The following is a 22,500-nucleotide window of genomic DNA, read 5'->3' as shown; positions in this document are numbered from 1 at the left end:
CTCAGTACCCATTTAGAAAAGACCCGAAAATAAAATGAAGTCAATGCGATCCTCAGCGATCACTAATGTCGCAGTGACTGTCAGTACGAGTGCAGAAGCCTGAGAACGAATCACTTCAAGAACAAAAATGTGTACCTCATTCAAGTGTCAGAAACACGTGACTCATCCTACCTCAGCTGATGTAGGAGAGGGAGAGCAGTGATGCAGGTGAGGGTCCGTTTCTCATCACGCCCTTGCTCCTCCTCATTAACTCCATTTTCTGTTGTCTTTCTGCCACTTGGTATCCTGCTCTCCCAGAAGCCTTGGATGGAAGAGAAAAAACAAAAGGTGTTATCACGATATGATGCTAAGTGTGGCTACACGTTAAACGTACAGAGTGAGGTCTCCCGCCAGACTTGAGCCTCGGACCACTTCAGCGGTGGTGCTTTGTCTTATCAAGATCCTCCAGATCATCAAAATGGAAAAGATGATGAGTGACTATAAATATAGGCATCTTAATTAACAACATCAGCTGGATATTTCCTGTCAGCCAATGTCCCGTGAGTTGTGTGTGTCGCTATCGACGCCGCCATATATGATTACAAATATGCATATAAACACCAAAATCATACGAGACCCGCATTGTCTACCGTAACTTCCCACGCAGTGTGTCACAATGAAAACTTCATTTCCAGGCAATGTTAATCTAACAGTTCATTTAATTCCATCAAACTGAAATTTGCTCGCGGCACTGCGTGACTCGTAATCCGGAAGTATTTGCCAGGGATTAAAAAACATAAAGCTTTAATGGGGGACAAGATCACACAATGTAAAAATCAGTGAAATTCGTCCCTGGGTATTGGTTGCCGGCGGTGTAGCAGCATGACTATACACAGCACACACCTCAACCCTGCACACCACCCTTGCCATCACCCTCGCCTCGGGACACTGCTTGCTTGACTATGCACTGTATAAAAGATTAAATTACAAGTCTAGAATTTCATATTCACTACAGCAAGAAAGATGTGTTACACTTTGCCCTAGTGACCCGCGGCAGACTGGGGCAGCGCACACCGGCCGGCTGTCTGATCTCCGCCAGATACCTGGAGCGCACGACGAGAACACTGCGGCGTGAGATCGGTGCGAACGGATTTTTTTCGCCTCACTACGCGCCCTTTTATTGGGAATCATGGAACGTGAGTTAACTATTCCAAACTTTAATGTGTCTGTCTGTGGAGCATATTCCGCCTCTGAGCATGCAGGGATGTGGTAAATAAATATTGAGTAAATAGATAAATAAATAAGTAAGTAAATAAATACATAAATAAATAAATAAATAAATAAATAAATAAATAAATAAATAAATAAATAAAAGGCTGGGCTGAAAATAAATACCGGCCACATTCCAGCCGAAGTTACTCCATCCCATGCAGCCTCTGAACTAAATACACACTGCTGTCATAAACTATATCTAGAAAAATGTCTTGAACAGCCCACTCTAAACATGAAGCACCGTGATGAGTACGCCACGCTCACACACACGGAAAAGTGTTTTACTGTGGACTATACTGAGACAGACATCCTCCTTGTGTCAATAAATATGATATGTGAAAAAAAGTAGAGTCTTCATTATGAACAAGAATACTCGTACGTTCCGTCTACAAAAGGCATCTCACGAAACAACACAACAGCTACACACAAGCAAGATAAAGTCAGTGACAAAACAGGGTGAAAATAAATTCAATGGAAAATAATAAGAAGCCACACACTGATAATATTTAACCTCTTTGATACTGGGACACATGCTTACCTTGAGATTTATGTACGATTAGACCATTTTATTTACATTATGAAGGGTCTATGGAGGTCAGAAGATTATTGCCCACCGTCTTCACTATTCTAATCCTCCACATGAGTTTCTGAAGCTGTTTAAAGTCGCCAAATAGTAAGCAGAATAAATACGGAAACGCGTCATGGTACTGAAGGGGTTAAAAAAAAAAAAAAAAAAAAAACGTCAAACTGAAGAGAACGAACGTTAAACACACTCTCTTTAAAGCAGGAATCAAGTAATAATTCTCTGACGAAAGGTACACTCGGCAAAAATGAACTAACACAGGAGAAAACGGTGAATTAGAGTTTTTTACCACAGATTTTCCAATATACGTAATTAATCTACGCATATTTTTTCTTCATATAACTTTCTGATGAACTTAACTTTAAAATGAGTGCTGAACTTTTTTTATATATAGTTTTATTTTTAGTTTTGTTTAAAGTTTATACTGGTGCGTTATGACAATTCATTTCAGTTTTATTTTGTTTACATGATCTTGACTTTCGTGTTACTTTATTAATAGTTGAGCATATCTCGCAATAATGATGAGGTAAAGTCATTCACAAACGTTACCAGCACTAAATAAAAATCCTGTAATGTGTGTGTGTGTGTGTGTGTGTGTGTGTGTGTGTGTGTGTGTGTGTGTGTGTGTGTGTGTGTGTGTGTGTGTGTGTGTGTGTGTGTGTGTGTGTGTGTGTGTGTGTGTGTGCTGGTTCCCGCACCACCAGCCATTCCAAGTTGGACTTTCACCGTGTTTACCAGTGGCAGGACAGTGACCCAAACATGTTGCCAGAGTATTTCTAGCGAATGAAAACAGTTACTAAAGACAGACCGGGACATCTCTAGCCACTAAAAACAATGGAAGCAGAGTCAACTTTGTCTTAAACTTCTTCGTTCTCCTCTGTTACAAAGTCTGTTGTTTTGCTACAGTACTATAAACGTGTTTTTCTTTCTTTTTTTTTTTTTTTTTTTTTTCAAAGTAAAAATTATCCCGAGATATGGTTTACAGCTTCGGTTCGTCGACCACAGTACAGTATCCTTTTTTTCCAGTAAATAACAATATAAATTTGCAATTTGTATATATTTTTTGTTGTGGTCAGCAACAAATATCTTCGGTAAAACTCATTACGGACATCGTTCCATTAGCACGATTGCAAACCCTCCCGTGTCTTCAACGCACGCCACACTTTGCTACCACTGCTTAGAACTTTCTTAATGGCTCTTTCCGAATAGTAAATGGATTGCTCGGGGAGGATGTCGTGAAGAGCCACCTTGACGTCCTGGAAATACCACCCCAAGCCATCATCTCCGCCTTCCTCATTCCTCCCGCCCACAGACCCACACTGCGCTACCACGGCCATGATGACGAATCTTTAATCTATTTTTCTCTACGTAAAATGGAAAATCTGACCAAGGGCAACAAAAACGATTAAATGAAAAGGCCCACTTAAATGCCGATCCCTGAGCAGGTCCAAGAGAATTAGCCAAATGAATGCGATAAATGTCTTGAAACCTCTCTTTTAATAAGCTCAAGTCATAGGAAGATGGAAATGCAAAAGCAGGTAGGGAGTTTCAGAGTTTACGCATATACCGATCTGAAAGTGGTTGACTCCATTTCGCTCAGCCATTCAGTAGTACAATACCATCACGAGAAGCAATGTGAAGACCAAGAGAGACAGCAGTTCATGCCCGCGTTAACAATAGTATCTTAAGTCTGTGAGGCATTTCGTGAGAAGCACTATAGAACACACTAGTGATTATCTCCAAAGAAACGTCTATAAAAAGTCTTGTGAAAAACCTACATCTAAGTTTGAAGGGTAACTATTTCCAGGGAAGGTATATAAAAGATTAAAAAGAAAGAAAAAAAAAAAAAAAAGAAGTTCAAGATTGGACGTTTATAGCAAGAAAACTTCTGAGTAAGTTTACTATGATCTCCAGGGAAGGTCTATAAAAAGCCCATAAAGGATGCATCTCCCAAGAAACACGGGACAGATGGCTACCTACTACATGAAGGACAACTCTTTACTTTTCCACTCAACCATGAAACTTTTCCTAGTATTTATTTCACATCACCAAAACTTGTGTAGCAGCTTTGTATGTATTTCTTGTTTACGTTTGTTTGTTTGTTTTCCTATATAGTCTATCACCGAAGAGTTTATTTACGAGTATTTTTTTTTTTACCACAGCTCACCCACCCTATCCCGTATCCCACCACAGCTCATCCTATCCTATCTCGTACGCCACCACAGCTCACCCTATCCTATCTCGTAACCCCACCACAGCTCACCCTATCCTATCTCGTAACCCACCACAGCTCACCCTATCCTATCTCGTAACCCCACCACAGCTCACCCTATCCTATCTCGTACCCCATCACAGCTCACCGTATCTATCCCGTGTCCCACCACAGCTTGCCCTATTTATTCCGTATCCCATCACAGCTCACCCTATCCTATCCCGTGTCCCACCACAGTTTGCCCTATTTATTCCGTATCCCACCACAGCTCACCCTATTTCCTATCTCATCACACTTAATGTTTCAACTCCTGAAACTTTATCGCACTTTATAGCTTTCAAAATATAAATGAAAGGCGTACCTCACTCCTAGCGCGTATCATTATTATATCATTTTCTTTTTATGTTTTATCATATCTTGAACATTTATTTATTCAAGCTAATCTCCTGCCTCACTACTTTCAGCTTTCGACATAGGATAGGATACGATAAGATGAGATAGGATAGGGTAGGGCAGAGTAGCATGTATTTTTTGCTTATCTTAACCACAACAATCACTAAATGCATCTGTTCTGAGTTTCCTCCCCTCGACAGCTAGTTCATATACTTATAGATTTCATAAGGTAATATTCTAATCTGTAACATCTTATATCCTACAGAACATTCTTTTTTTTTTTTTTTTTTTTTTTTTTGTTGGTACCCCCACAGAATGTACTTGGTTATTTTGCCTGCTAATATTAATGGATTCTTCTTTTAGACCCTTTGCTTCTGTTTTTACTTTATTTTTCCCGTCTACTTCCCCTGCATTTTTCTCTACTATTCGTTGATGGCAAGTTTCATACAACAAATTTTCTCTTCTTACAGAATTCCAGCTAATTTTCTCATTCCATAGAGTTTTCACTAACTCAATTACGTATCCCCCTCTTTGTGAAAATTTCTCCATTCATATATTCATCGATCTGCCTTCCTATTTCAAAGCTTATTATCTCATTCAATCTTTCCCAAAATACCATGATCACTTTCTTCATTTTAGTTACCCCATTTTTCTCTCACAGTTGCACCATTCACCATTAATATTTTTCCTTCCACCTTCACCTTTTTACATTAGTTTCATTCGTAAAGAAGCTGTACCATTTCCTATCCTTCTTCCCAATGTTGTTGTTCCTCCTCTACCATATTCTTCTCCATCATTCTCAACTTCCTTTCTTCTTTTTGTTTCTTTTACACTACCTCTTACAATTCAGGTCCAGCAATACATTTTTTTTATTTCCTCTCTCTCTCTCTCTCTCTCTCTCTCTCTCTCTCTCTCACTGGCACTACTACCCCTCCGGCTTGTCCCTCTGGCATAACTTCTTTGTTAACACCTGCACACATTTTCCACTCATCTCACTGGCTTCTAATTTGTCCCAGCCTCCAGTCGCTCTGCCCTACCCCTCACCCTCACCAGCTCACCCGCCTCTGCCCCATCCTTACCCTAAATCCCTCTTTCTTTTCATTAAGCTTCTCTTGTCACACTCCCAAGGTTTTTACCCATTTCATTCATATCTTTTAGACTCTACCTGTGCTGCTACAATGCCCGCTCCCTCTGCTCCATCTTGTTTCTTTAGCCAAATGACTCACAACCTCGGGCAAATTATCTCCAGGGTAATGTGGTACTTTGGTAGTGGAGGGGAAATGTACTACAGAGGTATCTATGGCAACGCTGCTCATATATGGAGCCCATTTATAATAACGGTATTTTTTTGGAGTTGAGAGGTGATAGTTGGCCATATTTCTCCCTAACTTCGCCTGATTACTAACCCAAACCCCGCCAGTCCCTTATTTATATAGCAACACACGTGACCACCAGCTACGGTCATCTTCCTTACCAGAAAGCTCTCCTCTTGAACCTCTTCCTCCCCGCTTGCTCCTCACGCCTTCACTTTCCACTTCTTCCTTCGCTGTTCACCACTTTGTTGCAGCTTTTGTTTTTACCTACTCCATGCCTGCCATCACGCCTCTCCATTGTTGTTAATTTACTACAATATCACTGGTAAATTCCACGTTCCACACTCACTACACAAGTTACACTCACCAGCCGCCATGCACACTGGTTATGTCACGTGACTCAAGACCAGTGTTGCCACTCCACTTTTTCAAATAGTACATTAAACCAGTCAATAGTACCAAATGAGAACAAAATGTACCATAACTCTTGAATGAAATTATCTTACCTTATAATTCACTGATAATTAAAATTGCAGCTCCTCTTCTCTCGTTTCAGGTGTAGGCTTTGTAGTAGTTGTTTTCTTCAGTAACTGGGTAGAAAGTTGCCACGTTTTACAATTTACATTTTGAAGCAAAGCCTTGCTGTGCAGTAGACTATTTAATGTACTTGTATTAAGTCTTAATCTCTGCTTGGTCTTTATATTGGTCACCAATGAGAATATTCTTTCAGCTGCAGCAGAGGAATGAGGCAGGGACATTAAATTCATCATGAGTTTGGATACATGAGGAAATCTTAATCTATCACCGCACTTCTCCTTTGAAACAGCATACCAAAACTGTTCTGGCTCCATTGATGATTCACGCAAAGATGGAATCTCAAGTAGGATAAGCTCTCGCCATTCTGTATCAAGTTCTTCATAATCTTGCTCTTCAATTATATTGGGTAACTTAACTGCTAAAGGAATGACAGTCTTGGGCTTTCCTTAATGCACGTTTTTGGGATCTAAGGCTTCCAGTAACAAACATCCCAGAGGACAGGAAGCGCTGAAACATTTGCTTTGACAGGGCAACATAAAAGTTCAGTGTTTTTACCTGGAAATCATGTAGGTCTTTCTTTGAAATACTGGAGGAAGAATCCAAGGCAATGCTTTCAACTTTTGCTCCCCGATATATGTCTTTTATCTGAAGATAGTTTAATGGATCATTAAGGTTTATTTTGCTCAGGTCCTTATCCTTCAAATATTCCTTTTTCTGAATTTTTACTTTTGCATATCTAGGATGAAAACCTTTTGTCATGCGCCCATTTCTCTTGAAATTTATGCTCATATTTTGTTTTCTTTTTAGGTGTGCCAGCGTCACTGTCTTCATCACTACTATGACTTCTTTCTGTCCTCATTTTTGTTTCAAAACTTGTGAGATCCAAGACTGTAGGTATTAAGTGAACGAAAAAATCAATGCGTGCACGGTGTTAATCCATAGGCCGCCAAGGAATGACTGAGTGAAAAACTGTGTTACACGGGCGAGGCTACTTGGTATGAGACTATCGTACTACGAGTCTGCGACGAAACCAAGCCGTGTACAGGACAGGTCCAGGAGCTCCCGACGAACGCCGTGGTGCCACGTATCCACTTGCCTTATATCCTTCTTATTATATTATGTTCTCCTTATCAAATGTACTTAGTACCAAATTTAGTCATATTATGTTAAAGTTGTACCAAAAGTACTTAAGACTCCTTAATGTACCGAATTTGGTACGTTAGTACAAAAAACGGCATCACTGCAGTCAAGACGATGGTCACTGGTCAGTATTTGCAACGGGACTTTTTTTTTTTATCCACATTTTTTTTTTTTTTTTTTTTTTTACATTACAAGGGCACTGGCCAAGGGAAAACAAAGTGTTGGAAAAAAAAAATCCCGCTGGTTGCCAGGCCCTGTTAAAAGGAAAGTAGGAGAAAGAGAAAAAACAAAAAAATCTAAAAGGAGGGTCCAGTTAACGTAAGAGGTGTCTTGACACTCCTCTTTTGAAAGAGTTTAAGTCATAGGCAGGTGGAAATACAGACACAGGTAGAGAGTTCCAGAGTTTACCAGTGTAGGGAATGAAGGAGTGAAGATACTGGTTAACTCTTGCATTAGGAAGATGGACAGAATAGGGATGAGAAGAAGTAGAGAGTCTTGTGCAGCGAGGCCGCAGGAGGGGGAAGGCATGCAGTTAGCAAGTTCAGAAGAGCAGACAGCATGAAAACAGCGGTAGAAGACAGATAAAGATGCAACATTGCGGCGGTGACTTAAAGAATCAAGACAGTCAGTTAGAGGAGAAGAGTTGATAAGACGAAAAGCTTTAGATTCCACCTTGTTTAGTAAAGCTGTGTGTGGATCCCCCAGACATGAGAGCCATACTCCATACACGGGCGGATAAGGCCCTGTACAGAGCAAGCAGCTGGGAGGGAGAGAAAAATGGACGAAGACGCCACAGGACACCTAACTTCTTGGAAGCTGATTTAGCAAGAGTAGAGATGTGAAATTTCCAGTTTAGATTTTTAGTGAAGGATAGACCGAGTGTGTTTAATGTAGAGGAGAGGGGAAGTTGAGTGTTATTGAAGAAGAGAGGATAGTTGTCTGGAAGGTTATGTCGAGTAGATAGTTGCCGAAAGCAAAGCAAGATATCCTCCCTGATTCCAAATTACACAAATAATCAAGTTAAAATTTACACAACTAGGGATAATTTAATATGTCTCAAAAAGTAATTGTGCGACCTCGCCACACTTGAAGATGTGGTATGCCTCCTGAACACCTAAGTTGTTTCTTGTGCTTTATTTTTATAGATTTGCCTGTCAACATTTTCTCTAAGTTTTCTCACTTGCTTGTCAGATCATAATATAAATGTTTTATATATTATTATTATTATTATTATTTTATTATTTGTTATTATTATCATTATCATTATTGTTACTATTATTATTATTAGTAGTAGTAGTAGTATTCTTTCTTCTTCATCCTTTTTATGTTTCATTCCATTTTTTCATAAGTGTGTGTGTGTGTGTGTGTGTGTCCAACTCTGTAAGGCCTATTAGGTATTAAACCACAATAAAGACAAGACTTGAATATTTCCATGAGTTTATTGCATGTAGTTTTCATATTTTATCACATACTTAAGAAATTGGCGGTCAACAACTTCACTTCAGTAAGTTAAGTATTATGCAGTTTCAAAATTTTCATATTTAAAGCATATCATGGATTCTACACAATAAGCAATGCAAGAATGTGGATCACACATCAAAATTATAAAAAGTCTTTGGCTTTGCAGGCTAATTTCAATTACTTTCTTTTCAACATTTAAGCCATCCAAGTACAGTACATGTTCCACCATATTTCTTTCCCTAGTTACCAAAAGGCTTGGATCTTTTCCAATTATATCTATATATAGTAGACTGACTTTACATACATGTAGACATGAGTATTCCTTTTTTTATACATCATTGTTAACAAGGCTCCACCTACACTGTTCAATAGGTCTTGACACTTACTGAGAGGTTAACATAGAGATAACAGGAAGATCTTTGCTAATACTAGAATAAAAAAGCCTTTGTGTTTCTTCTCTGTTCTTCTATATGCTATCCCCTGAATGAGCTATTTCCATTTTTAAACAAATTACTTATTTCATAAGATAAGAAAAATAAAAAATGTAAATACATACATATACAAATTTCTAACTTATTAACTGAACACACACAGTTTCATTAAATCTTTTAGACTGGAATTTACTTGCACATCTTATTCATATATATCACCATGTGCATATCAACACATGTATTTACACAAAAGTTATTGTGTGTTATGCAAGCTTTTTCATATTAACTGCCATTTTTTTTCCATTTGTGGCCAAACGCTGTAATGCAGAGAACTCACATCATAACTGGTAAATTTTGCTATCTGGTATTTTCAAGCTAGTTACTACCACTACCAAATAAACAATTAAGTTAATAAATAAAGTCAGCAAAATGGTAAAAAGTTAATAGATACCATGAAACTTGTAAGAAAATTCCCAAAGCAGATTTCTACACAATCTAATCTCTCTCTCTCTCTCTCTCTCTCTCTCTCTCTCTCAAACTGATGCAAGGAAGGCATGTAAGTCTGTTAATCCATTCACTATAATTGTTTTATTTCAATGTGGCCAGAGATAATCAAATGCCTTCTCACAGTCTGTTATTTCTCTCTAGTGGAATTTAAATTTGTGATGGAAATTTTTCCTTGTGTCTTTTCAATAAAATGTCTACTGCTGAGCCAAAGCTGCTATCATCTATTTCAGCTTATAAGCTGAAACCAGAAAATCAAAACTACTGACTGAAAAGTTGGAATCAGTTGTGCATATACTGCCAGCAGTATACTGTGCTTTTCTTGGTAATATACAATGCAGCTAAATATCAAAGATAACATACATTGGTCATCAATCAGTGGCCAGCAGAATGAGGTTGAAATTACAAACTATGTCCATCACCAAGCTGTAAGTTTGCCTTGTACACCTAGTATTTTAGAGAGTTGTATTTCTGTTGAGGTGAAAAAATATTTCAGAAGCCTACATAGGTATACAATACTATTCACTTAAATTAACCTGCCACAAGAGGGATCTGCATACCATATTAACAGACACTCATATTTCACAGGACAGACTTTCACTGTTTTGAATCTCTTTCCTCATAGACTAAACAGGGAAGTGAAGAAATACTTTTTTCCTTTTTTTTCATGCAAGGGAAACTTGCCAAGGGCAACAAAAAAAAAAAAAAAAAAAAAAAAAAAAAAAAAGACAAGCTGCAAGTTCCCTAAAAGATAGGTAAGGAATTAGCCAAAACATTCAGTATACGTATTGTGGAATGAGTCCATGACCTAGGACAGAGGTTCTCAACCTAGGATTTGCAATCCCCCAAGAGTTCATAAGGAAATTTCCAAGGGTACTAAGATGGCTAATCTAATAATATCCTTTGCAGTACTATTGCATACTGAGTGTCAGTCACTAAATCAACAAACTGTTCAATGTCAGATTACTAGGGGTTCGGATAGATGGTCTTATAACTCAGGGGCTCTTAATGAGAAAAAGGTTGAGAATCCCTAACCTAGGACAATCAAGTGACATATAAAAGCAGCATTACATACTGCTAAATATAGTTTGAACTATGTTAATTATGAAATGCCAATCTAATATGTGAATCTCCTGTGCTTCATGTTGCACGATCTTTTTGCATCCCTAACTTTTTAAGAGGCAATTCTGGGTTCAAGGGAATGCATTAACTTTTTAAACTTGAATTAATTAATACTATTACTTGTACTCTATACCTTATATTCCTAGGTTAGCAAGTGTAGCTAGACAACCTGGGTGTATACAAGGATAGCATATCAGACAAATCACTTTCCCATGACTATATATAGAACATATTCATCTCAGCCATTTCTCAAAAACATCAAATTACATTTAACCTCAACCAGCAGCAACATGTAATATGGAAAAATTTATGTACTTCTGAACAACAGGGCATCTTCAAAACCCCCAAGAAATTTTTTTTATGAGATACCATTAACAGTTATGGAGAGGTTTGAGATGTTCACTAATTATTATAGCAAATAGAATATTGCCTAGTGTAAAGAGAAAAGAACACAGCCATGAAAAGGATTTTTTTCTTTCAAGAAGAAATATTTTTTGCTTCTAAGTTTACATATATAAATTATGTATCAAATTGATAGATCAAATTTCTAACATACCAGAATCACCATGGAGACAGATATGTGGAGCCCTCACTGTATTACATATTTTGGCTTTGCATATGAGTGCAAAATTAAATTTGGAAATTGACACTTACCTTTAAATTATGAATGAACATGACTTCATATCTGGCTCTGATTAAACGCATCTATGCATGATGACTAGGAGTACAAAGTTGAACACTCATGCAAGAGAATGGTTATTATATTCATTACAGAATTAAAATAATGTTCAATGAAAATGAAAATGGCAAGAAATGGCATTAGCTTTCATAAAAATAAACAAATTTAACAAAAAATCCTGATAAAAACAAACAACAGTACTTATAATACTAACAAGCAATTTTACTAATTAAACCAAATGTAAAAAACAATAAATGGTTGCTCATCATTTCTTGAGTGAACAGTGTTGCAATCACAAGTGGACCGGTCACAAGTCTGAATACAATTCCACACACTTCTCAGTAACATGACCCCTTTACTGCAGCAGGGTAGTTAACTTTCATAATGCTTATATATACATATAAGTATAATTATTAAAAACATTGTACAAATCTTAAAATACTTACAGTCTGTTCCACAGTAAGATCACAAATGAAAAAATAATCTTTGAAGACAAGTAATGAGCAGTTCCTATTATTACAAATCACACTGATATTGTGACTCACCTTATATTAATAAATTATCTGTATCTGAATCTGTTGAGTAAGAAAAGAACAGCAATATCTTGTTCGCAGTTCTGGATTGTCTACAAATATATGCCTAATCTGCAACTGTTGGAACATCAATGTCTTCTAAGACTTGGTAAAAATTTAATATTATATCAGGAGACTGATTAACAAATAGTTAATGAACACAGTTTCAAGGTCAGTATACCAAAAACTTGGTACAAAAAATTGCAATTGAAACAGTTTAAGATTTTGAGATTTGGGAAGACAATCACACAGATGTCTAGCAGTACATGTACACCACCAATTCACTGGCAATTGATAATCCAACCTCCTTCAATCTATACAAAATTACAAGTCAGAGGTTCAAATCACTATGATTGCCATATTGGTCCTCCTGATGTCCTTGGATGTTGTGTGCAGCAGTTTCTCACTTGTATATGCAGCACAACTTGGTTGTTGATTCCTTAGTAGTGTAAAATTATCTGCTTATTTTTCACATTTGATCCTAATTATGGTTTCTAGAAGAGATGGTAGTAGCAGCAGTAGTATCAAACCATACTCCATATTCTCAGAAATTTAAATACAGTGAAGAACTGGACTGTAGTTTCTTGGTACAAACTCTGTGTGACAAATTTTATTTTGTCAGCTTTTTAGGTAAAAAATGTAGCCAAGTCAATAAAAGTGACAAGAAACTGCTGTCAAACATCATCATACATACTCACACATTTCATTTCTCCAATAAACACAATGATCAAAATAAAGCAGATGCAGCTGGAAGACTTACACTCTACAATTTGACTGAGTTGATTAGTAGCGCTTCAGAAGTCTGTTCATTAATCATTATTATGTGACCATAACTGGTATGGTTAGCATAACAAGACTCTGGCACCAAGGGAACTGGTAAATCAGTTGTGTACCTGCGTCAAAGCTGGGTGTTGGAAAAGTGATGCTAAACCATTACTGCATCATCACTGTAATCCTGGTGGATTCTTGAAGTAACGCTTCCATCCTCACCACTCTTTTCTGGTTTCCAAGATGCTGCTCCTCCCTTCTGTTTGCCTGTCACATCTGAGACCAAGTATGAATCATTTGAAGTATACATCATTTTCAAGACTGAATGACAAAAATATATAAAAAGGTCAATAACATTTTCTTAAGAGAAAATACTAACATTTAAAGAGAAATATAAATAAAGTTCAAATGTATGCACAGTAATCTTCACTGATATGCATGACATATAATAATTCAATATACTAAAGGTTAGACTCCCTCAGGATAAAAAGAATATCAAGATACTGAAACAACTAAAAAAACTTTTAACCGATTAAAATTAACAAAATTTAAGATTTGCCTTCACTAAGTTAGACTGCTCATGGAGGACAGATCTAAATATCAACAATTAAGCATATTGGCAAATAAAGTTCATCCAGAAAAATACAATCATTGCTACAATGAGTGCTGTGAGTCTTTTTATCTAGTCCTTTCAAAGCACTGTAGCATTACAAGATAAGAACATAAAGTACTAAAAAAAATGAAAAAAAAAAAAATTTAATAAATAGTGATGAATAACCACACAGTGTGAAGGAGCGGAGTAGTTGTGATTTCTGACAGCTCAATTCAATGATCAGCATGTAGAATTTTCTACTTTACTGATATTGTATTATGGTTTCTATAGTTATAGTGATCATTTCTATACAAATAAGGAGAAAATCCAAAATCTTTCCATAATTGCAAAAAGGTTTTTCTGAGTTACGAACTGCCTCTAGGTCAAATTTTTTGCTCTGTGATGTGAGCCAAAATACAAATCACAAAATAACTTCAGATATGACACCACTAGTTAGCTCAGTAAATGCCAAAACACCTCACATTCCTTGTCTCACTCATTAACTCATATACACACACACACACACACACACACATGTGTGTATATATATATATATATATATATATATATATATATATATATATATATATATATATATATATATATATATATATATATATATATATAATTTGGTTCTCAGATTGAGACTTTCTGTCTATCTTATATTTCCCAGATATGAAGTGACAAACTTCTCTGTTACCAGTTCACTCTCCTAGGCTTCCAGGTTGCTCCCATTATTCATTATTTGCCAAGGTACAACCTTGCTATTTTCATTCAGAAGCAGATAATATTTCTTTCTTGGACTGCCTCACATTATTTTTTTTAGCATATCATGTTGCTTGGTGGCACATATAACCATCAGATGTAGTTTAGGTTTATTAACATTTTCTTTCTTTTTAATAATTTCCAAGCATAATCATTGTATAATCATACAACATATAGGTATTACTTTTGCTATCAGTGCACAAGTGTTGGAAATATATACAGTGCAGGTGGTCAAGTGCAATTGATGTACCAAGACTACTGAGGGACTCAGAGATGATGTTACATGTGATGCCTGCAGGGAGTGATGTTGTCGAGGAACCAGTGGACTCCAGTAGGGCATGGTGGAAACAGGCTGGGCAGCCTATGCTATGCAGCTGTCCTCAGCTGTCTGTTGAAAGTAAGTTGACATCTTTCAGCAACAACTCTAAATCAGTCCAGGAACACATCCTGAAGCAGGTCTGCTGCCATTCAGACAGGTCGTACTGTCACAATGGAGATATGGCATCAACTTATTCATCTTTGTTGGTGATCCCTGATCTGATTACAGCTTCAATCCTTTTTTCTACGAGTTTCTATATGCATTACATCCCATCTAACTGAAAAAAAATTTCCTTGAAAATATTAATTCTTAGTTTTGTAAATTTCTATGTATGATTAATGAAGTTGTACTATAAAAGCTAGTTATACCAATACAAACAATAATGTGAAAAGAGCAAACTTCTATGCTTAAATAAGCTGATAAATCTTCAAATTATTATTCGAGTCAGTTATGTAGTTACTTCTCTTCAACACTGGGAAAATTCTCCATCATTTATTGATTTGTGCTGTCAAATTTGAAACTAACAAAGTCAAAGATGCCAAATGTGCAGTCAAATGTTTTATATATAATGTATGGTAAAAAACAGCCCTGCTTCACTGTTGGAGTCAGTTGAGAACTGTAGGTTTTGCATGACCTTCACTTGATGGTATATAAGCAAATGTTTGGAGATATTTTAGTTTTAACCCCTTCAGCAGCATTACATACACATGTACGTGATAAAGGGATGTAGTACAATAAACAGTAACATTAGGGTGCATGTGAAATGTACACCAAGTGTTTTATGCTTTATTTGGCGGATACTGGAGATACCCTGAATCTCTGCCAACAATCACTCAAGCAAATCAGTGACTGCTATGTCAGGTCACATCACCAAATTTCAAGGCTGGCTGGCAAAGTGATGGACGGCTGCTGTCAATCAGTGCCTGCCTGGCTTCCAAAGGAGAAGGATTACACCACTTTCTGTTTCTAGCCTAGCCATCTTGGATTCACTACTCACAAGTAATTCGACTCAGGAAGTAAGGAAGTGCTGTACTCATCCAGCATAGTTGGGATTAATATGAGTACTCGTTAATGTGGTCACCAGTCAACCCCATGATGACACATAGAGATGAGACAGTTGATAGATGCTCAAACTGCTTGCCAATGTTGCTACATTTTCTTATTGATTCCTTTATTTCAACTTTCCCTGCACTATGAAGCAACAGTTTTGTTTATCATGCACACCACTTTTATTGGCAATGGGGGTGGTTAAGCTTACCATTATAATTGTACCTTTGCTTCCTTATCATCTTTCAATTAGGATTTATCATCATTTTCATTACCACTATACATTATCAATTATAATTATAGAAGTTGTTGTGTCCCAAAATATGCCTGTGTTATAAGAAATCCACATAAAAACAGTACATCCTATGAAAAAATAGAAAATGTAGATTAAAAGAGAGAGAGCTCTCCAGGAAAAGAGAAAATTAGTTAAGTTTATACTTCAATTATTTATTTAATTGAATAGTTTCACCTTACCTGACAATAAAAGTGTATCTGAGTCTTCACACCCTTGAACTGAGGGTGTTGAAGGAACAGACATTCCAGATATATCTTCCATAGATCCAGCAAGGGACATGTCAGTTGACAAAAGATCTTCCTCTGAGCTCACACGCGCCAGGGTTGGTAGCTGGAGTTCCAAGCGAATTCTAGTGTCACGAAGATGCTCCAGTCTTTCCTGCAAATCTTCTTCACTTGGATCCACAAATGCACTCTGTATGCCAACAACTGATGAATCATGTGACAGAATAGAGGCTGTTGCCCCCTCAGTCTGGGAGACACATCTTTCATACATTATTGGCTGAAAAAAAATATTAATATCATAACTAACTTATAAACTTAAACAAAGATATTTAATTACAGTTAGCTCATGTGTTACACATAGACAATTTGATGAATGTGAAACAAATAATACACAAGCATACTTTTATGTCATTATGAGTATACAAATTCAATTTCATTAATGTCAGTGAAATTCAATAAATATACAATATAAATATAGTTTCATGCATCTGTATACTTTGCGAGAACGCATGTGTAAAGTACGCATAAGGATTTAGCAACCCTACTGTCCACCACCAAGTTCTACTATTACTGTGTGGTGCAGTCAGACCAATTAGCCAGTCCTCAGACAAAGTTGTAGAGTACATGTTTCTATGTTTCCTACATAGGAAGTGACAGACAGAGCTGATGCTAGAATTATAATAAAAACTAAGAAAAGATGACTGTATTAGTTACGTGCATGTCCAGTATCAAAAATAAAAATGTTCAAACCTTTGATGAACGAATGCAATCCAGGCGTTCCCCAGCAGTAACAGTTTCACTATCCACAGAGTCTATATCTTGAAGAGTCATTTGCACCCGTCTCAGTTGCTGCACTACTATTACTTCCATAACCTTTAGGCACAGAAAAAGTAAAAAGAAAACAATCAGGCAAATATTTTCTCATAGTGATCACTATTTACCACAACAATGGTAAAAAAAAACTTGAACAGATTTTGATTTCAAATTATATATGTAGAAAAATATCATAAACATCCTCACCGATGTCTGTTTGACAATATCGTTGAGAGAATCCTGGACAGTCTGTGACCTTTGGCTGCGAAGTATGCATGGCGCAAACACAATGGCTAAGGCATTGGCACTCATACGGTTGTGTTCTTCATGCTGGGCTACTCGAACCATGTGGAAAACCAGCCTCTCTAGTAGATCAAAGTTGAGCTTTGGGATGCCCTTAATGATACTGAAGATTGTCTGTAGCTGATCTTCCTCATCTTGCAGCTCAGTAGCATGTAGGAGGGCATCATAGCATTCAAAAGTTAGGAGTGGCTCAGGTAACTCGCGCAAAAAGAACTTAAGGATAGTAGCTAGGACGTGAACAGGTGTGTTGGTGAAGTCAATATTGTCAGGATCTCTCTCCATGTGTGCCTTAACTGCTCGCACCTGTACCAGAGGAAAGTTTTTAATTACTGGAGACTTATACAGCAATTTCATCCTCCCATATCCAGACAATGATGTAGATCACACCATATATCCTTTTCTTTCACGCTGTAGTTAGTTTTGTATTATACTCTAAACTCACATCACAATTTATGCAAGGTTAGTTTACTAGCAATAATGTGCCTATTCCAATTCTATTCCATTCCAGGTGAAAGTTATGTAGTTTTATCAAACAGGATCTATAAGTTTGTTACAATTTGGCACCAAAGGTAATTTCAAATATCCACAAAGTGGAAGGGATAACTACAACTGCTCACTACAGTGATCCAAATGTCAAATTCTAAAGGTAACATATATGAATAACCTTATTACCCAAAATAACACTGTTTGACTGGCTGTCCAATCCGTGCACCACTAATCCACAAAATAGGCTTACCTTGGTCTGGGCTCCTGACTTGCGATACAACCCTTCAGTGTAGAGCCCATAGAGTTCAATGCTGGTAATGAGGCGGTCTACTACTGATGGAATTTTTTCTCCAGGGCGAACCAGTGCTTCTAACGGTACACCAAACACTCGACTCCTGGCAGGGGCTGTTCCAGTCCCCACAACAACAGGTTTCGATCCATCTTGGCAACACTTGGGATCTGTCTTCTTGTAACATTTCAAGTGACAAGTAACTTTACATTCTGTTGGGAAGAAGCAAATGTTTTTGTTTTTATAGAATAAATATAACTTTTCACAATTGAAATTAAATATAAAAAGTATATGCAAATGATTGATCTACATGAAAACCCTTTCCTGATTAATGGTTACATAATAAGTTATCATTTATTCTGACACCTGTGCTCTGGGATGAATCAGGAAATCAAAATGATACAAGGTATCTGAATCATGAAGGTTAGTAAATTAGGCTAGAAAGTTTGAGATTAAGGCTTTGGGCCAGAACACAATGGTGTGGTGCCACTGGTAGCATGGGAGAGAGCTAATGTAAATTCTTGATATCAGAAAAGGGTGTAAGCCAGTTTGAATATATACTGGCACAGGCATAACCCAAGGTAGCACTGTATATGCAATGTACATATAGTTGACACACTTACTCTGACAAGTGAGGACTTTCATAGAGAGCCATATAAAGGAATTGCATAATTCACACTGAGTAGGAATGTTGACTGTGCTCTGAGTGAATACATGGTTCCCATGAACTACTTCCTCAACCTGAAATTATTAAATAAAGTGTTTACTAAAATCACATGATTGATGATATGTTATTATTTCATAACCAAAGCCATTTACTTAAAAAACTTAAGGAAGACTTTACCTTTTTCTTTTTACGCCTGTGTCTTTTTCGTCTTGATTTTTCTTCAACAGGTTTCTTCTTTTCCCTGATGAACTCATCCAAAAATCCTCGGAAGGCATTAACTCCCATTGTGACGGGGAATGTATCATTCCCCATTTTTTCTTTACAAACGGTGTTCATTACCTGGGGAAGATACCACAGTTTTAACAAAATATCACTTTCAATAACTCATTAGAAGATTAAAATAAAAACTAATTATTCTAAATACATGTTTTCTTATGTTGAAGCATCATAACACTTGTACATAGGAAAACACTACAGTAAAGGTACCTTCCCATACAAGACCCAATAATTCTAATACAAGACACAGAACCTTTCCCAGATCTGATTTACTGAGCCAACTGGATATAATGCAAGCAATCTTTTTTAAAACAAAAATACACATCAAATTAAATATTAGCTAATTTCTCATCTCTGATCTTAGAAAGAAAATCTTACATTTATAAAGTTTAAATTTAAAACATACCTGTTCAAAGCTTTTAATAAGGTCCTTATACCTCAGACTGAGATCAGGTGAATCTTTCTGAAATGCCACAGAATAGGTAGAGACTAAATTATTCTTGAATTCCCGTAAGGAAAGACAAAACATCTGGTCAACTTGAGAGTCTTTCCGATCCCTTAATCGAAGGTTTGATTCAGGTTCTTTGGACACTGTATCTCTGGCAAAAGTACGATCCAGGCTTTGTGTGCGGGTTTCTGTTTTATAACTCTCCTTTTCTTCCAGGTCATACAACTGAAAAAATAAATAAGCAATAAAGGTGTGCTTTCTTTCAGAAAAATGTTTCAAAAATTTATATACTCTATCATCTATTTAGTGAATTTCAAAATCAAAATACCATACATAATCAAACACAAGAAACTCTTAAAATTCTAACCTAAGCAAAACTGACTCAAAGCTGAACCTTGGCCTTATAAGACACATCATTTCCTGAGACTTTTTTTTAAAAAGGCTGTCTTATAAGTCATCAAATACAATATATACATACACACTTTGGTCACAAAACTCTAAAATTATATTTTATTACCTTTCTTCTTATATATTCATCCAAGCGTCTTAACTCATAAGCATCTTTAATGACTTCATCAGACTTGTCAATGAACTCTGAAGTTCTGGTTAAATTCCAGTTTTCCTCTTGGTCCATACGTCGAGGCTTCTTGCTCTGTGGACTAGCATTCTCTTTTCCAACACTTGGAACATCTTGGCATGGACCAATAAGAGCAGCTTTTACACAATGTAAATGGAAGACTTTTTTACAATCTGAAACAAATTAAACAAATTATCTTTAAATTATCACCTAGTGACTCTCCATCCTGATGTCAATTTCTTTGGCAACATCTTCACATCATGTATACATTCATACATTCTAGACACAATTAATATTTAATTACAAACACTAAAGAATAATACATCACATTAATAATGCTTATTTTCCACCACATAATATATATATTCTATTCAGTGAAGTAAGTCTATCTGACACTAAAATAAAATATTTTACACAATGATATCTGTCTTATGTGTGTATACCTATAAAAATTATCATTACTATTTTCCACTAAACCTTTGTTCATGCTATGGCATACCAGGGAAAAAACAGTAACAACTATCTGAGCATTGTAGCCAATATTGGAGGAAGCTGCTACTTACTGAGGCACTTGTAACCAGAATTGATGAAAAATCCTGAGAATGTTTTGTCACAGGCAGTACAAAGTTCCTTCTTCAGGAGAGTGGATTGCTTCAGTGAATGTGGGGAATTAGCCAGTATATGCTTGAGGGCAAGTGTGTCATCACCAATTGAAGACTGAGACATGGAGTTCACACTTCCTTGTTCCAAACTGTAAGGAGATTCAAACATAATATGTACACATATTCATACCTACAAGTTTCTGTATGTTATAAACTGTACTAGCTAATAAACACTCCCTTGGTTTACAGGCTTATGGATAATAAGAGGCTGTGTAACGTATCAATTTCAACGACCATACAACACTAACTTCATTCTAATACTCCTGATCTTTGAAATATATTTTACACTATAAAACAATAACTAAGAATGTAATAATCAATTTTGGAAAAAGCAAGAAAAAAAGGAAAAAAACAAAGTGTAAAGAAAGTGAAATGTAACAGTACTCATTTCACACTTCTTTAAACAATCATCTAAATTCAAAGTCAAGCAAAGACAAGTTTATATGTGAGGTGCCACATATGATTTATTATTATTATTATTATTATTATTATTATTATTATTACTATTATTATTATTATTATTTTGCAATAGACGAAGGAAAATTTTATGACAAGATGGAAAAAATGTCTAGTACATCATATCAATAACTTTGTTGACTTCTGTAGAATGGTTGGAAATATATCATATCATCAATAAGCTGCAAAAACCAATCAACTTCTAAAAGTGCTATTGAGAATTTAGAGGAAGCACTCAAGTAAAAAGTCTTTGCCATTGTCATTATTGTCACAATTAGTGTTTTAAGACAGATTGTAAAACAACAAGTAATTTCCTTTGATAGGAGACCAAGTTCTGGATGAAACTGTTCATTGTAATTTCTCCTGCTTTTACACATATTTTGTATTGAGTTACCTCCAGTCAATAATAAATTTTTTGGTGGAATCATCTGTACACTTACTTGATAATTTGCACATTCACATAAGGACAGATTATTCACGGAAACTGTGAATTAAGTTTCATTTAATATAAATGGTATATTCCCACATAGAGTAAAGTTATATAGTCCATAAGTAAACATAAACACATAATAAATACACACCATCAAATAAATAAGATTTTGAGGTAGACTTTTACAAATACATAAGCAAAAGGTATACATCCTGAAATAAACAATATCAAAGAAAATCCTTATAGTTTAACAATGTAAAAAAATAGAAAAGGTAGTCATGCACTGCAAGTCTAACAGCAGAAAGGTTAGCACTCTGAACTGAAAGAAATGAAAGCAGGATAATCCTCCTAGTCAGTGTCTCTTAAGTATGGTACATAGACTTGCTACATTAATTCCATCTTACTAAGAATCATTGCACATACATAATCTAACCAACCAATGAACAGTCTACAATCTCATCCTTTTTCATGTGATGACATCATTCTACACTTAATTTTTTCAACCATTCAGCACCTCACTTTCACTGACCTCATTCAACACTGAAACTCTAGCACTTTTGATGTCCTTCAAAAAAAGTTTATATTCTATCTTTATCCCCCTCCCCAATTAAGAAAGAAAATACCTTATTGTCTCAATGTTCACTTAAAAAAAACATCAAAGTACTTACCCAATCTAATTTTCAATGCATTCCTACCTTCTATCATTTCTTTATTTGTATGTACATCACATCCGACATTTGCTTCCTCATTTCACTCAAACCACTAATTTCCAAAATGGCTTCCTATTATTCTTAAACTTATGTAATAATATATCTCCTACAATAATCGCTATATATATATATATATATATATATATATATATATATATATATATATATATATATA

At 36.1% G+C, this 22,500-nt stretch overlaps 1 protein-coding gene and 1 long non-coding RNA gene across 8 annotated transcripts in view; both read right to left on the bottom strand.

Annotated features, from left to right (window-relative positions):
- LOC123517780 overlaps positions 1-7,281 on the bottom strand; it is a 199,082-nt gene extending 191,801 nt beyond the window's left edge. Inside the window, exons 1-2 of the long non-coding RNA XR_006678583.1 lie at positions 6,259-7,281; positions 172-301 (exon numbers count right to left, since the gene is read on the bottom strand). This is a non-coding gene — a long non-coding RNA (uncharacterized LOC123517780). The remainder of the gene's footprint in view (positions 1-171; positions 302-6,258) is intronic.
- Positions 7,282-8,852: 1,571 nt separating this feature from the next.
- LOC123517775 (unconventional myosin-IXa-like) overlaps positions 8,853-22,500 on the bottom strand; it is a 60,354-nt gene continuing 46,706 nt past the window's right edge. For 4 of the 7 annotated variants that reach the window (XM_045278218.1, XM_045278217.1, XM_045278220.1 and 1 more), the window contains exons 23-32: positions 20,631-20,818; positions 20,008-20,240; positions 19,449-19,715; positions 18,944-19,105; positions 18,723-18,840; positions 18,061-18,311; positions 17,229-17,627; positions 16,959-17,081; positions 16,164-16,485; positions 8,853-13,242 (exon numbers count right to left, since the gene is read on the bottom strand). In XM_045278218.1, the coding sequence (XP_045134153.1) occupies positions 13,124-13,242; positions 16,164-16,485; positions 16,959-17,081; positions 17,229-17,627; positions 18,061-18,311; positions 18,723-18,840; positions 18,944-19,105; positions 19,449-19,715; positions 20,008-20,240; positions 20,631-20,818 (2,182 nt within the window). In that variant the 3' untranslated portion in view covers positions 8,853-13,123. The other 3 variants (XM_045278219.1, XR_006678580.1, XM_045278221.1) reach the window with 3 other exon arrangements.

This window comes from Portunus trituberculatus, chromosome 42 (assembly GCF_017591435.1).
Source record: "Portunus trituberculatus isolate SZX2019 chromosome 42, ASM1759143v1, whole genome shotgun sequence".
In the NCBI taxonomy this organism is placed as follows: domain Eukaryota; kingdom Metazoa; phylum Arthropoda; class Malacostraca; order Decapoda; family Portunidae; genus Portunus; species Portunus trituberculatus.
Note: the sequence above shows the minus strand (reverse complement) of the source record. Positions and strands in the feature narration are given on the sequence as shown.